Genomic DNA, 15,620 nt, shown 5'->3' with positions numbered 1-15,620 from the left:
CCTAGTTACAGAGAATGTTTTTTCTTTTCTAATAAGTTTTTAAGTATTGAACTGATCAATAATTTAGTACTCTCTGGTAGGTTTTGTGCCTTTGGGCATGCAAGCTTGGATATTTTTATGGAAGAAAAGAGAATGTTGTCTTAATTGTTATTTTTTATCTGAAGTCTTCTCTACTTTGCTTAATATATAATCTTTGTAGAAATTTGGGAAATTATGAATGAAAATGATAATTCTGTCCACCTTTATAGTCACTCTTCCCCCTTTGTATTTTGTTATTTTTTTAAAATTTATTGAAGTATATCATCATATGTAAACATACATAAACAACTGTATAATAATAGTTGTGAATTTACAAAACAAGCATATATAACATCATACAGGACTCTTATACCTCAGCCTACCACCAATATGTTGTTAAACATTTTTAACTAATGATTAAAGAGTATTGTCAAAATATTACTACTAACCAAAGTATTTTTCCAGCCCACCCTATAATTATCTTTATATCATTTACATACATAAACAGTAGGTGTATAGTAAAAGTTGTGAACTTAAAAAGCAAACATGCATAACATCATACAGGAATCCCGTACATCAACCCTCCACCAACACCTTGCTTTGTCCTAAGATGTTTGTTACAAATTGTGGAAGAATATTTTCAAATCTTACTACTAATTATAGTCCTTATCTTACATTTGGTGTATTTTTCCCACAACCCACCGTATTATTTTTTTTCCTTTTTTATTATTTTTTTTAAAGCTACATAGATCACACGAAATGTTACAGTAAAAAATATAAGAGGTTCCCATATACCCCACTCCCCACCCCACCCCCACAACCTCTTTCATCAGTGTGTCACTACTATTTTTTAAATGTATTTTTATGACAGAAGTTGTAAACTTATAAAACAATCATGCACATGTGCAGAATTCCCAAACAACACTTTATCAACATACCACACTGGTGAAACATTTGTTACAGATAAGATAATATCATCTGTTACCACCATGTCTGTAGTGTACCTTTGTTGCTATCTTAGCATCTGGCTTACTATAGTATTTATTCTGGGTGTAGTTTTTCTCTTTAGATTAGGGCTTCCTGCCCTTTTTCCCTTGCTGGTCATGCAGTAGAGCTAAGGATGTAGTTGGTGCTGTAAGCTTTGGAGGCTCAAGCTGCCCTCATTACCCCAGGACCAATGAAGCTTCTCCCAACTTTCTCCTTTGCTGGGGGTGGGGACAGAGTCACAGCTGTGTGGAATAATCCAAACTGTGCAGGCCTAGACTGTAGTTGCCCAGAGAGACTGATGAAGTTCACTCCCCTTTCTCCCCTGCCTAGGGTGGGAATGGAGCTACAGATATGGGCAGCAGTCTATGCAGTGCTGGTCCAAGGTGACTGCAGTTGCCCCAGTAGACTTCCAATTATTCAGTCTGTGCCAGCCAAATGTACCTATAGTTACGTGGATAGGCTGGTGCAGGGCCTGCCAGCCTCCTCCCTGCCAGAGATGGAGCTGAAGCCTAGGCCAGGGTTGTAGGCTGATCTGTGTGAAAGAAACTGGTTCCTACTGTCACTGTGATTTCGGTCAGCCAGGCTTCCTGTCCTGCCGGGGCAGGGGGAGTCAAAATGGCAGCCACCAGCCTCTTTCTGATTTGAACAGGTTCAAAGTTTATCTCTTCTTTGGGTTATATTTTAGCCAGCCTAATTTACTAATCAGTAGTTGATATTGGTGGCCATCTGTCTCTTCCTCCTGTGTTTCTGGGGAATGGAACTTCCAATTCCAACCACAGAATAGCTCCTGGGGCGGCTTGCGCTGCCAAAGTAGGATGATCGCCACCCTCTGCCACTTGGCCAGTAATTTTCTGGGGAGGCTGGTATAGGTCCTCCCAGCTTTCTCCCCGGGGTGAGGCTGGGGCTTAGGCTAGAGCTGCAATCTGACCTGGATAGAAAGAAGCTGGTCTTTACCAGCACTGGGATTTTCAGTCCGCCCCGCTTCCCCTTGTGCCAGGTGCAGAGTTAAGATGACGGCTACCAGCCTCTTTCTGACTTGGACAGGCTCAAACTTTAACTGTTCTCAGGATTATACTTTAACCCACCGAATTTATTTATCAGTAGCTGAAGTTGGTGCCCAGCCATCTCTTCCAATTTTTGGGATATAGAGCTTTCAATTCCAGCCATGGAACCACCTCCTGAAGCGGCTTGTGCCTACAGCAGAGGATGGGCACCAGCCTCTTTGGTGTAGAGTGCTCTACTTAGGAATCTTTTCTGCATATGGGCAGGCTCCTCCTTCTCTTACTTCAAGGATGTTGCAGGATGCTCTTTCTGTGTTTACTAACTTCCCTGTAGCAGAAGCTGACTCTAGGAGCTCCTTACTCTGCTCCTGTCTTGCTGGTTGTCCCCTGCTTTTTAAAAACACCTTTTTGTTAACTTCCCAGTCTCAAAATCATCAGATTATACTATTAGATCTGAAATGGCTTCAGTCCTAAGGGAGTGAAATAGATTAATACTGAACATGCTTTAATTATTTGCTCTTCTTCTGTTTTTCCTGAACAATACTTTTAATTTGTTTTAACTGTTTATGTCATGTTTATAAGCCTGGATCCCACTGCTCCCCACTCCCCTATTTCTCATGTTTGTTGATTCTAAACTATGGTACCAGGATTACATTTGAAACAGGTAGACATCATCTGGAAGCTGGTATTACCCTTTCTGGCAACAAAGGAGTAAAGCAAATTTGTTGACTTACAGCAGAGATAGGAAAAGATATACTACATTAATAGGACCTTAGAATAATACATTCTTTTAAAAATTTAACACTATATCGTATCTTGAAATAATTGTCGATTCATATGTACCTATAAGAAAAAAAAACAGATCCAATGTTGCAAGAGGTATGCCATCACAACTAGAATATTGATAATGATAGTCAAGATAGAGAACATTCCTTCACCACAAGCTTCCCTCGTTCTGATCCCTTACTTCCCTTCCCTTCCTCTCCCCTCCATAGCCCTTGGCAACCACTAACCTGTTCTCAATTTCCACAGTTTTCTCATTTCAAGGATGTTCTCTAAATGGAATTACATACTATGTAATCTTATGGGACTGGCTTTTGTGTTTAGCATAATGCTCTGGAGATTCATCTGGGTTGTCCCATGTTCATCTTTCTTTGTTGAGTAGTAGTCCATAGTATGAATGTACCAGTTTAACCATTTGCTCATTGAAGGACATCTGGGGTGCCTCCAAAGGTTTTGACTTTTATGAATAAAGCTGCTGAAAACATTGATGTTCAGGTTTTTATGTGAACATAAATTTTTGGGTTTTTTTAAAAGATTTATTTATTTCTATCACCTAGTTGTTTTTGCGCTTGCTGTTTTCTGTGTCCATTTGCTATGTGTTCTTCTGTGTCTGCTTGTCTTCTCTGTAGGCAGTACCGGAAACCAATCCTGGGATAATCCAGTGTAGGAGAGAGGTGCTCAATCTCTTGCGCCATCTCAGCTCCCTGGTCTACTGCATTCCTTATTGTCTCTCTTTGTTGCGTTATCTTGCTGCTCCAGCGTGGGTCAGCACTTGGTGCAGGCCAGCACCCCACATGGACCAGCTTGCCTTCACGAGGAGGCCCTGGGAATTGAACCCTGGACCTCCCATATGGTAGATGGGAGCCCAATTGCTTGAGCCTCATCCGTGTCCCAAGCATAAGTTTTTATTTCTCTGGGGTAAAGCCCAAGATTGCCCTTACTGAGTCATACGATAATTGCATGGTTTTTTTGTTGTTGTTGTTGTTGCTTTTAAAGATTTATTTACTTTTATTATTTAATTCCCCCCCTCCCCCGGTTGTCTGTTCTCTGTTGTCTATTTGCTGCGTCTTGTTTCTTTGTCCGCTTCTGTTGTCGTCAGCGGCACGGGAAGTGTGGGCGGCACCATTCCTGGGCAGGCTGCACTTTCTTTCGCACAGGGCAGCTCTCCTTACGGGGCGCACTCCTTGCGTGTGGGGCTCCCCTACGCAGGGACTCCTGTGTGGCAGGGCACTCCTTGCGCGCATCAGCACTGCGCATGGGCCAGCTGCACACGGGTCAAGGAGGCCCGGGGTTTGAACCGCGGACCTCCCATTGGTAGACAGACGCCCTAACCACTGGGCCAAGTCCGTTTCCCTGTTTTTGTTTTTAAGACACTGCCAAACTGTTTTCCAGAATGGCATTAGCATTTTACATTACATTGTATTTTATAGCATGGACCTATAATTTTCTATCATTTGAGGGATATAACCACATAACAGGTCTATCACATTAAATGACATATAAAATGCTTAAAGGTAAACATATTTTTAAAAGCCTGATGAGATTGACCATTGTGTTTTTGTTTCAGTTGCCTGAATCTGCTGTCCAAGACCTCATCGTGGCCACCATTGCTGTCAAATACACCCAGTCTAATTCAGTGTGCTATGCCAAGAACGGTCAGGTAACCAAGCTGTGATGGTCACATCACGGAGACTTGTTTTACAAAATGATATTCAAAAATCCGTCTGCCTCAGATACTGGGCAGCTTGAGAGGGAGAGTTTGTGAAATTTTTCTCATCTGGGTTTATCAATATTTACTTAGCAATTTGGTGAACTGTTAAAGCTAATGATGATTACTAAGTAGCTTTGGAACTAAGTACTAAAATTAGTCATATTGCTTCTTGCCTAGAAGGAGTTGGTACATTTTGGATTAGAAGGGCTCTAATAGTTGGTACAAAATTGGTTTATACATACACACATACACACCCCAATTGGTAGGCTTTCCAGAGAAGAAGGAGCAAGGAATGGTACTGTCACCCAACAGGCTATATTTTTGCAGGGTTTTTCATGTATATTTCTCATGTTATCAAGAAAATCCATTGGGCAGAATGATTGCTACACTAGGCATTAACAGATCTTTTAAAAGTCAGATTTATTGATTAGTTTTTATATACAGTAAAATTCCCCCTTTTAAACTATACAGTTCACCCAGTTTTGGCAGATTATTCAGTTATGCGACCACCACTGCAATCGATATATTGAACATTTCTTGTCATATGATGTTAAGCAGAGTCTTTAACTTACTACCCTGCCTCTGCTGTACTTGGGCAGTCCTGGAGCCCCTTTCTTTCCAAAGTGTCTGCAGAGTTCCAGTTGTTCCTTGAGGAACTCTGCACTTGCATTTGTCAGTGTGGCCTATAAGTAGGGTTTGGGAGTGGATACTAATTAACATGTGAACTGGAAGATCCTTCCAAATTGAGAATTTTAATGAGAACCAGCGGATAAGAGATTGCCAGTCTCTGCAGTAACAGTATCCTGGAAGAGAATGGTTTGGTACCGCTAGAGGTGTCAGTTCCAGGGAGGCCATGTGGAATGACCGCCTCGCTGTCAGCACCCAGGGGAAGCACCCTGCCATGTGTTTGTGGCTACTTTATCCTCTTCTAATTATGGGCATGGGTACAGGCAGCAGCGCCCAGATAGTGATAGAAACTTTAGGCCAACAGCTGAGGATATTAGAGACTAAAACCAGAAAGCACTCTTGTGCAATTGAGGTCACTGGTACTTTGAACACAGACTTCCATATAACCATAGTGGTCTCCATGGTCTTTTTTCCCCAAGACTGTAATGTAATTGTATTGAGTTCTGGGAACTTTCAGAATGTTGATAGCCCTTTTTCAGATACCACCGAGGAGGTGACATAGATAGTTAGTAGTCATAAAACTCTTATCCACACCTTTTGGTGACTTCACAATTACTTATTTTTCTCCTATTTTGGCTTACTATTTTCTTCCACAAAACTAATAGATTTGAGGGGAATATGCACAAAAGATCCTGTGAGAAAAGTATGATGGAAGAGGTGTCTTTTTTTGTTTTTGAGGTATCTATTTTAATGTCTTACATCATTCAGGTTATTGGCATTGGAGCAGGACAGCAGTCTCGGATACACTGTACACGCCTGGCAGGGGATAAGGCCAACTTCTGGTGGCTTAGACATCATCCACGGGTACTTTCAATGAAGTTTAAAGCAGGAGTGAAGAGAGCAGAAATTTCTAACGCAATTGATCAGTATGTTACTGGAACCATTGGCGAGGTATAAAGCTTGTCATTGGATTATGGCAGAGTGTATTCATATGTAACAGACTTTAACTTCATCGTTTCAGAGAGAAGATGGTATTTTTCTTGAAATTCTTTATTGCCTAAAATCGTTAATATAGCCTCGTTACTGATCTCCCATTTTCTTCTGTCTCATTTACCTTTTCTCATAGTTCTTTATCCCTTTCTGGAACCAAAAACTTTTCTTCTCTGTTTTTAAAAATTATAACCAACTATTGGCTTAGTTTTGAATGTTTGTATGTCCCTTTTTGATTATAATAAGCTTTCAAAAATAGCAGGTACAGTTTTCCAGCCATATTGAGGTATCTTTCACAGTGCCCAGCATCGTGCTTGCTACACGATAGGCATGTGTTAAACATCAAGTACAAAGTAGCTGAGAGCAGGTAATTTGTGGCTTGTTTCTCTTCCCACCACATTTAAAGTGCCTTTAAAACATCTTTTCTTTTTCACTTTGAATACTTATATGTTTCTGTTTGATATTGCCCAGAAAAATTGTGTTAATAGTTATGGAAGAGTCTTACATAACAAGAGTAAAGACTGTTCTTACAGCCAAAGCATTTAAGAACATACCTAAGACTAATAGTGGGAAACAGACTTTGGCCCAGTGGTTAGGGCGTCCGTCTACCATATGGGAGGTCCGCGGTTCAAACCCCGGGCCTCCTCGACCCGTGTGGAGCTGGCCATGCGCAGTGCTGATGCGCGCAAGGAGTGCCGTGCCACGCAAGGGTGTCCCCCGCGTGGGGAAGCCCCACGCGCAAGGAGTGCGCCCGTGAGGAAAGCCGCCCAGCGTGAAAAGAAAGTGCAGCCTGCCCAGGAATGGCGCCGCCCACACTTCCTGTGCCGCTGACGACAACAGAAGCGGACAAAGAAACAAAAGCAGACAAAGAAACAAGACGCAACAAATAGACACCAAGAACAGACAACCAGGGGAGGGGGGGAAATTAAATAAATAAATAAATCTTTAAAAAAAAAAAAAAAAGACTAATAGTTATATAAATGTAGTTCTGGAAGTTCCATTGTTTTCTCTTTCCTAGATTGGGCATGGAGGAGTGCTTTAAAAACCATTTGGAATGATTTTTCCATTTGCTTACTCTGATGCAAGGTTATCAAGTTGTAGATTTAGCTCAAGGATTAAATAAAATATATTTGAAATAAAATGACTTAGAAAGTAAAAAATGTATAATCTTTATTTGGTAAACTTTGAATCACTTTTTCTCAATGAAAATGTTTAAAGATATCAAAGACAGAGATTCTAGAATAATAAATTTGGATGAAAATGAAAAGTCATTATTTATAATTAAGAAATCATAGACATAACACAGTGAACCTCAGTTAAACTATGCACTAATTAATAGTACAATTATAAAAATGTGCTTTCATCAGTTGGAAAAATGTGTCACAGCAGAACAAGTTGTTAATAATAGGGCGGTATATAGGAATCCTTTATTATATGCCCTGTTATTCTGTAAACTCACAACTTCTCTTAAAGAAAAAATGCCAGGAAAAATGCTAAAGATGGTATTAGACTAAACTTCTCTCTCTTCCCCCCCTCAATAGGATGAAGATTTGATAAAATGGAAGGCACTTTTTGAGGAAGTTCCTGAATTATTAAGTGAAGCAGAGAAAAAGGAATGGGTTGGCAAACTTAGTGACGTTTCAATCAGCTCTGATGCCTTTTTTCCTTTCAGAGATAATGTAGACAGAGCTAAAAGGGTAAGTTTGAAATAAATGTGCAGTTTGCATGGACTTGATCTTTATATAGAAACTTATTTTAGAATTCCTGCTTCTGATTTTTAAGTTTCTATAAGTTAAATCAAAGTTGTGGCAAAGTGATAGAGACCAGTCAAATCTAGAGAAGTCGTTTGATGTCTCTCTTTGATGTATCGAAACCCAAATCCTGTTATCCTACCTTGTTCAGTTAGTGAATCAGTCTGGCATGTGAATCATTGTCAGCTTATGCTTTTTATAGGAGAATGTGTATTTTTTTGGCATGTTTTTCCATATTATGTTTTGAAAGTCTGTATCCCTTTTCCTCCCAGAGTGGTGTGGCGTACATTGCTGCTCCTTCCGGTTCAGCTGCTGACAAGGTTGTGATTGAGGCTTGCGATGAGCTGGGAATAATCCTCGTTCATACCAGTCTTCGGCTCTTTCATCACTGATTTTTTTGTCACATTATTTTATGGCATGCTTATGTGTAGGTGAACAATTGTGTGAAATTTTGAAACTGCCTTTTGAAAAGAAATAAAACTTTAAATCTTAATCTTGGATCTATAGTCTTTAGTAGTTACAATTAAAATGTTTTAAAGAAACAGGCTCTTTAGACCTGACAAGCATTACACACAGATTGTTTGTGTGTGAAGAACACAGGAGCATCCCCACTTCCTTCCCCAAACATTACCTATGTGAAACATCTGAAAATCAGCAAGTAAACCAAAGAAGCCTTTGTGCAGCCACAGTAGATGGCACAAGCATCTTAAAGCTATGCTAGTTTCTTCAGAGGGGATTACTGTCATGCAGTTTCTTTTTATCAGAGTTCTAAAAACCTTGGTTGTTTACTTTCTAAACAACAGCAGATTGTAACCTGTGGACTTGAACCTTCTGCTGGTCCTACATGTGGATAATGCTGGTACATTCTTTTTTTAAAGATTTATTTATTTCTCCCTTCCCCTTCCCTCACCCTGCTGTTTTTGCTGTCTGTATCCATTTGCTGTGTGATCTTCTGTATCTATTGCTCTTTTGTTTTTTTCTCATTTTTCTCTTCTAGGATTCACCAGGATTCGATCCTCCCTGTTTAGCTGTGCCACCTCAGTTCCTGGTTTCTGCTGCACTTCACCTTGACCCTCCCCTTCGTCTCTCTTTTGTTGCATAGTCATCTTGCTGCATGACTCACTTACATGGGCACTGGCTCACTGCGTGGGCACTCAGCTTGCCATGCAGGCACACTTTCTCTTCTTTCTCACCCACAGATCGAACCCGGATCTTCTCATATGGTAGGCGGAAGCCCTATCACTTGAGCCACATCCGCTTCCCTCTAATACATTTCTTTTTCCTTTATATTAGGTGAACTGTTTCACATTACTTCAGTAGCCCTGGATTTCCCCTCAGGAGCTGCATAAAATATAATCAGTTTAGTGCCCAGAAATGCCCAGTGATGATGTTGAAGTAAATTCTAGATATTTTAACTGTAAGTATTTTAGTCAATTAAAAAGTAACTCATTTCTTTAAGGATAGTTTTTTGTTTTTTTGTTTTTTTTAAAACTAACTTCTTTAGCCTTTCCCTCTTCCAGCTTAGCAATGTGAGCCAAGGATTTTGGACCCAAGATATTTCCTCCCCAGTAACAGCAGATCTCATCATAATTACTATAATTGGTTCTATAGCTTCCACCAGCTTAGCCTAGTGCTCCTGTGTCTTTTTTTTTCCCTTTTGTAATATACTTTAAAAAAAAAAAAAGATAATGAGATTAAATGCTCCTGTGTCTTCTGGGTTGACCTGTGTGAAAGTGACAGAGGTACAGGTTTTCCTGTGGACGAACCATCCCAGCCTGGCCTTTCCCTTGGTGATGCAGTAGGGGACCCCATTTTATGACACAAGGTGGGCAGGAAGACAACCAGCTTGATGGGGTCCATGTCATGTGCAGTCACCACCTGCTTGGCCTTGGTTTCCAGCAAGGTGGTGACGTGTTCACCCCTGCTTGAAGCACAGCCCACGTCTTAGTGGGGGCATCCCCTTTGCCTGCAGCTTTCTTCTCAGCCCAGGCCAACAGCCTCTGTTACTTCTCTTCTACTTCTTCTCTTGCTTTGTCTCTGGTCTGTACTTGTGGGACAGCTTGAGCAGTTGAGTGGCTACTTGGTGGTCCAGGGCCTGGGTGAACTGGTTGATGGTGGGGGAGCATTTTTATCCATTTGTAGAGGATGGCCCTTTGCCGCTGCAGCTGGACATAGCAGGGCTGTTTGGCAAAGCGGGTGAGGTCCCTTTTGGGCTGGATGCCCTGTCCACTGCCAGCATTCTTGGGCCCTTTCTCAAATAGGACTTAGAATATTCTTGGCCTCCTGCTTCTTCACAAAAGCAGGGGCTGGGCCACCTTTACACTTTGGCCTTCTTTTGGCTTGCTTCCTGATGCCCACATGCCAGGTCCCACAGAGGTCCCCTGACACCAGGCCCCAACAAAGATGGCAGCAGATGGAGCCTAGACCTGGAGCCTAATACTTTCATTTTTTAGAAAAAATAAGTATTTCTATCCTTTATATATAGCCATATTTATAAGCTGAGAAGGCCTAGAAGCAATAACACCTCAATAGCATACCTAGTGTCTAGATCTTAGTATCTAATACCATTTTTCAGAGAAAGGAACCAGGCCTTTGGAGAAATGACTGGGGAAGGAAATACACAGACCTGGAGTTCTTTTTTGTAATGTTTATTTTATACATTTAATAATTGAAAATATAAATAAAAACTAAGAAAACAGTTGAATAAAAACATTTCTGAAATGTACTGGATACTTATAAAAATTTTTTGAATCATGCTATATGTTACATAATATATTTGGTTCGTAGTAATGCTATCACAGTATTTGTCCTTTTGTGTCTGATTTGCTTCGCTCAACCTATTGTCCTCCAAGTTCATCCATGTTGTCATGTGGTTTATGACTTCGTTTCTTCTTACAGCTGCGTATTCCATTGTGTGAATACACCACAGTCTGTTTATCCATTCATCTGTTGATGGACACCTGTGTTGTTTCCAGCTTTTGGCAATTGTGAATAATATCACTATGAACATCAGTATACAGATGTCTGTTCATGTCAGTACTCTCAGTTCCTCTGGGTATATACCCAGTAGTGGTATTGCAGGGTTACATGGCAGCTCTATAGTCAACTTCATTAGGAAATGCCAAACAGTCCTCCACAGTGGCTGTACCATTCTGCATTCCCACCAACAGTGAATAAGTGTTCCTATCTGTCCATGTCCTCTCCAATACTTGTAGTTCTCTGTCTTTTTAATAGTGGCCATTCTGAAAAGTGAAATGGTATCTCATTGTAGTTTTGATTTGCATTTCCCCAGTCATTACTGATGTTGAGCATTTCTCCATGTGTTTTTTTTTTTTGTTTGTTTTGTTTTTTGTGTGTTTTTTTTTTGCCATTTGTATTTCTTTGGACAAATGTCTGTTCAAGTTTTTGCCCATTTTTTAATTGGGTCTTTTGTCTTATTGCTGAGTTGTAACATCTCTTTATATATCCTGAATTATTAAACCCTTATCAGATACGTGATTTCCAAATATTTTCTCCCATTGAGTGGACTGCCTTTTCACCCTTTTGACAAAGTCCTCTGAGGTACAAAAGTGTTTAATTTTGAGAAGGTCCCATTTATCTATTTTTTTGTTGTTGCTCGTGCTTTGGGTATAAGGTCCAAGAAACCACTACCTTCTATAAGGTCTTGAAGATGTTTCCCTACATTTTGTTCTAGTAGTTTTATGGTCCCAACTTTTATATTTAGGTCTTTGATCCATTTTGAGTTGATTTGTTTGTAGGGAGTGAGATAGGGGTCCTCTGTATGTTTTGGTTATGGATATCCAGTTGTCCCAGCACCATTTGTTAAAAGAGACTGTTTCGTCCCATTAACATTAACTTGGTAAGTTTGCTAAACACCGTTGACTGTATAGATGAGGGTTTATTTCTGGGTTCTCAATTCTCTTCTACTGATGAATATGTCTATGCCAGTTCCATGCTATTTTGACCACTGTAGCTTTGTAATATATTTTCAAGGTCAGGCAATGAAATTCCTCCCATGTTGGCTCTTCTTTAGACTGCTTTGGCTACTTGGGTGAACTTTCCCTTCCAAAAGAATTTGGTAATTACCTTTTCTAATTCTGTAAAGTAAGCCGTTGAGATTTTGTTTGGTTTTGCATTGGATCTGTAAATCAGTTTGGGTAAGATTGACATCTTCATGATATTTATTCTTCCAATCCATTAACACGGAATGTCTTTCCAGGTATTTAGGTCTTTTAAAATTTTTTTTAGCATTGTTTTGTAGTTTTCTGCATGTATGTTCTGTACTTTTATTAAACTAATTCCTAGGTATTTGAGTCTTTTGTTGCTATTGAAAATGGATTTTTTTTCCTGATTTCCTCCTCAGATTGTTTTGTACTAATGTACAAAAACATTATTGATTTTTGCATGTTGATCTTGTATCCTGCCACTTTGCTGAACTCATTTATTAGCTCAAGTAGCTTTGCCTTGAATACTTCAGGATATTTAAAGTACAGAATCATGTCATCTGCAAACAATGAGAGTTTTTTCCTCTTTTCTTATTCTAATGCCTTCAATTTCTTTTTTTCTTTTTTTTTTTTTCTTGTCTGATTTCCCTAGCTAGAAGTTCTAGTACAACATGGAATAGCAATGGTGACCAGTGGGCATCCTTGTCTTGTTCCCAATCTTAGAGGGAAAGCTTTTAGCCTTTCCCCACTGAGTATGATGTTGGCTGTGGGCTTTCATATATGCATTTTATCAGACTGAGGAATTTTCCTTCTATTCCTATCTTTTGAAGTGTTTATCAAAAAAGGATGTTGGATTTTGTAGAAATGCCTTTTCTGCATCAATTGAGATTATCGTGCTTTTTTTTTCCTTCAGTTTATTAATGTGTTGTATTATGTAGATTGATTTTCTTATGTTGAACCAGCCTTACATACCAGGAATAAATCCCAATTGGTCATGATGTATAAGTTTTTTGATATGCTGTTGAATTTGATTTGCAAGTATTCTGTTGAGAATTTTTCCATCTATGTTCATTGGAGAGATTGGCATCAGGGTGATGTTGGCTTCATAAAATGTGTTGGGTTATTTTCTCTTCTCTTCCATTTTTTGGAAGAGTTTAAATAAGATTGGTGTTAAATTCTTTTGAAATGGTTGGTAGAATTCACCTGTGAAGCCATCTGGTCCTGGACTTTTCTTCCTGGGAGATTTTTGATGACATAAATTCAGTCTCCTTAAATGTGATTGGTTGGTTAAGTTCCTGTATTTCTTGTAGCATCAGTGTAAGTTGATTGTACATTTCTAGGAATTTGTCCATTTCATCTAGGTTGTCTAGTTTATTGACACAGTTTCTTACAATATCCTCTTATGATCCTTTTTCTGTGGGGTCAGTTGTACCTTCCACCTTTTCATTTCTGATTGTATTTATTTGCATCTTCTCTCTTTTTTTCTTTGTTAGTCTACCTAGGGTTTGTCAATTTCTCTAAGAACCAGCTTTTGGTGTTGATTTTCTCTTGTTTTTTTCTTCTCAATTTCATTTATTTCTGCTCTTATCTTTATTATATTTCTTTCCTTCTGCTTGCTTTGGGATTAGGTCTGCTGTTCTAAATCTTTGAGTTTAGTTCTTCTTTTTTTAATATAAGCATCTAGGGCTATAAACTTCCCTCTCAAGACTGCCTTCTCTGTATCCCATAAATTTTGATATGTTATGTTCTCTTTTCCATTTATCTCAATATATTTATTGATTTTACTGCAATTTCTTCTTTGACCCACTGATTACTTACGAGTCCATTGTTCAGCCTCCACATATTTGCAGAATTACTTTTTTTCCTGTCTATTATTGACTTCCAGTTTCATTCCATTATGATCTGAGAAAGTGTTTTGAATAATTTCTATCTTTTTATATTTATTTAGACATTGTGCCCTAACATGTGGTCTATCCTGGATAAAGATCAGTGGGCACTTGAAAAAAATGTATAACCCACTGAGTTTGGATGCAGTGTTCTGTAATATGTCTATTAGGTCTAACTTGTTTATCATGTTTTTCAAGTTCTGTTTTCTTATTGATTTTCTGTCTAGTTCTAATAATATGAGTGGGGTGTTGAAGTCGCCAACGATTATTGTAGAGATGTTTGTTCCCTTCAGTTTTCTCAGAGTTTGTCTCATGTATTTTGGGGCACCCTGGTTAGGTGCATAGATATTTATGACTTATGTCTTCCTGGTGGATTGCCCCTTTTATTAATATATAATGGCCTTCTGTATCTCTTGTAACTTTTTTGCATTTAAAGACTGTTTTGTCTGATATTAGTAAAGCTACCCATGCTCTTTTCTGGTTACTATTCATGTGAAGTATCTTTTTCCAAGCTTTCACTTTCAGCCAGTTTGTGTCCCTGGGTCTAAGGTGAGTTTCTTATAAGCAGCACATGGATGGCTCATGTTTTTTTATCCATTCTGTCAGCCTATATCTTTTGAGTAAGGAGTTTAATCCATTTGCATTCAATGATTTTACTGTAAATGCACTATGCATTTCCTCCATTTTATTCTTTGGTTTTCAGTGTCTTATTTTTGTCTGTCTTTTTATTCTCTTGGTATTCCTTTCTGCTATTCTTTCTTCTTTAATCTTCTCCAAGCCTTTTTCTCCTTTCTTTTTCTTTCAGGTTCTAAGGCTTCCTTTAATATTTCCTGCAAGGTGGATTCTTTCTTGCAAACTCTCTTAGTTTCTGTTTGTTTGTGAATATTTTATACTCACCTTCATATTTGAAGGACAGTTTTGCTAGATAAGGAATTCTTGGATGGTAGTTTTTCTATTTCAGTATCCTGATTGTATCATACTACTGTCTTCTTGCCTCCATGGTTTCTGAAGAGAAATCTGCACTAAGTCTTACTGGACTTCCCTTGTACATGATGGTTTGCTTCTCCCTTGCTGCTCTGAGAATTTTCTCTTTATCTTTGACAGTTGACATTCTTAGTAGTATGTGTCTTGGAGTAGGTCTATTCAGATTTTTTTCTGATTGGGGTTTGATGTGCTTCTTGGACATGTAAGTTCATTTCTTTCATGAGAGTTGGGAAATTTTCAGCTATGATTTCCTCAAATGCTCTTTCTGCCCTTTTCCCTTCTCCTTTTGGAACTCCCATGACATGTATGTTGTTGCATGTTTTGTTATCATTCAACTCTCTGAGTCCCTTCTCAATTTTTCCATTCTTTCCTCTCTTGAATTTCAGCTCTTCTGTCTTCTGTATCACTTATTCTTTCTTCTATCATTTGAGTCTGTTGTATTTCTCTCATGTTTTTGATCTCACCTTTTGTGTCTTTCATCCCCATGAGCTCTGTTATTTTTCTGTTCAGGATTTCAAATTCTTCTTTGTGTTTGCTCAGTGTCTTCTTGATGTCATTTATGTCTTTGACCATATTTTCTTTCAACTCAGTATGATTTTGGAAATTTTTGCACATCTCACTGATTAGTTCTCTCAAATTCTGCATCTCTTCTGGGGTTTTGATACATTTGTTTTCTTGGACCATGCCTTCTATTAGTATGACATAAAACTTTTTATTGATATTTAGGCATATTATTAGGATGTGGTTTACTCAGATGCTCAATTTCTTTCTCTTTTGTAGGGCTTTAGTGGCAAGAGGTTGTGTGTTACCACTGTTCTTTGATTCTTGGCTTGACCTGGATTGTTAGGATTGTCCTGCTGGTTGCTCACAACTGGGCACTGGACCCAGTAATTGGTTGTAGAGTCACTTCCTAGGGCCTTGAGGAGGCAGGCTATGGA

The 15,620-nt window shown here is 39.0% G+C and overlaps 1 protein-coding gene and 1 pseudogene across 4 annotated transcripts in view; one reads left to right on the top strand and one right to left on the bottom strand.

The window, feature by feature from the left end:
* ATIC (5-aminoimidazole-4-carboxamide ribonucleotide formyltransferase/IMP cyclohydrolase) overlaps positions 1-8,361 on the top strand; it is a 29,018-nt gene extending 20,657 nt beyond the window's left edge. For all 4 annotated transcript variants that reach the window (XM_004483163.5, XM_071216137.1, XM_058300176.2 and 1 more), the window contains 4 exons: positions 4,357-4,449; positions 5,896-6,078; positions 7,659-7,814; positions 8,141-8,361. In XM_004483163.5, coding sequence (XP_004483220.1) covers positions 4,357-4,449; positions 5,896-6,078; positions 7,659-7,814; positions 8,141-8,260 — 552 coding nt within the window. In that variant the 3' untranslated portion in view covers positions 8,261-8,361. The remainder of the gene's footprint in view (positions 1-4,356; positions 4,450-5,895; positions 6,079-7,658; positions 7,815-8,140) is intronic.
* A 1,176-nt stretch (positions 8,362-9,537) lies between these two features.
* LOC101432175 (large ribosomal subunit protein eL8 pseudogene) lies at positions 9,538-14,809 on the bottom strand (annotated as a pseudogene).
* Positions 14,810-15,620: the final 811 nt, after the last annotated feature.

This window comes from Dasypus novemcinctus, chromosome 7 (assembly GCF_030445035.2).
Source record: "Dasypus novemcinctus isolate mDasNov1 chromosome 7, mDasNov1.1.hap2, whole genome shotgun sequence".
In the NCBI taxonomy this organism is placed as follows: domain Eukaryota; kingdom Metazoa; phylum Chordata; class Mammalia; order Cingulata; family Dasypodidae; genus Dasypus; species Dasypus novemcinctus.
The sequence above is the reverse complement of the archived record's forward strand: the minus strand, read 5'-3'. Positions and strand labels throughout refer to the sequence as shown.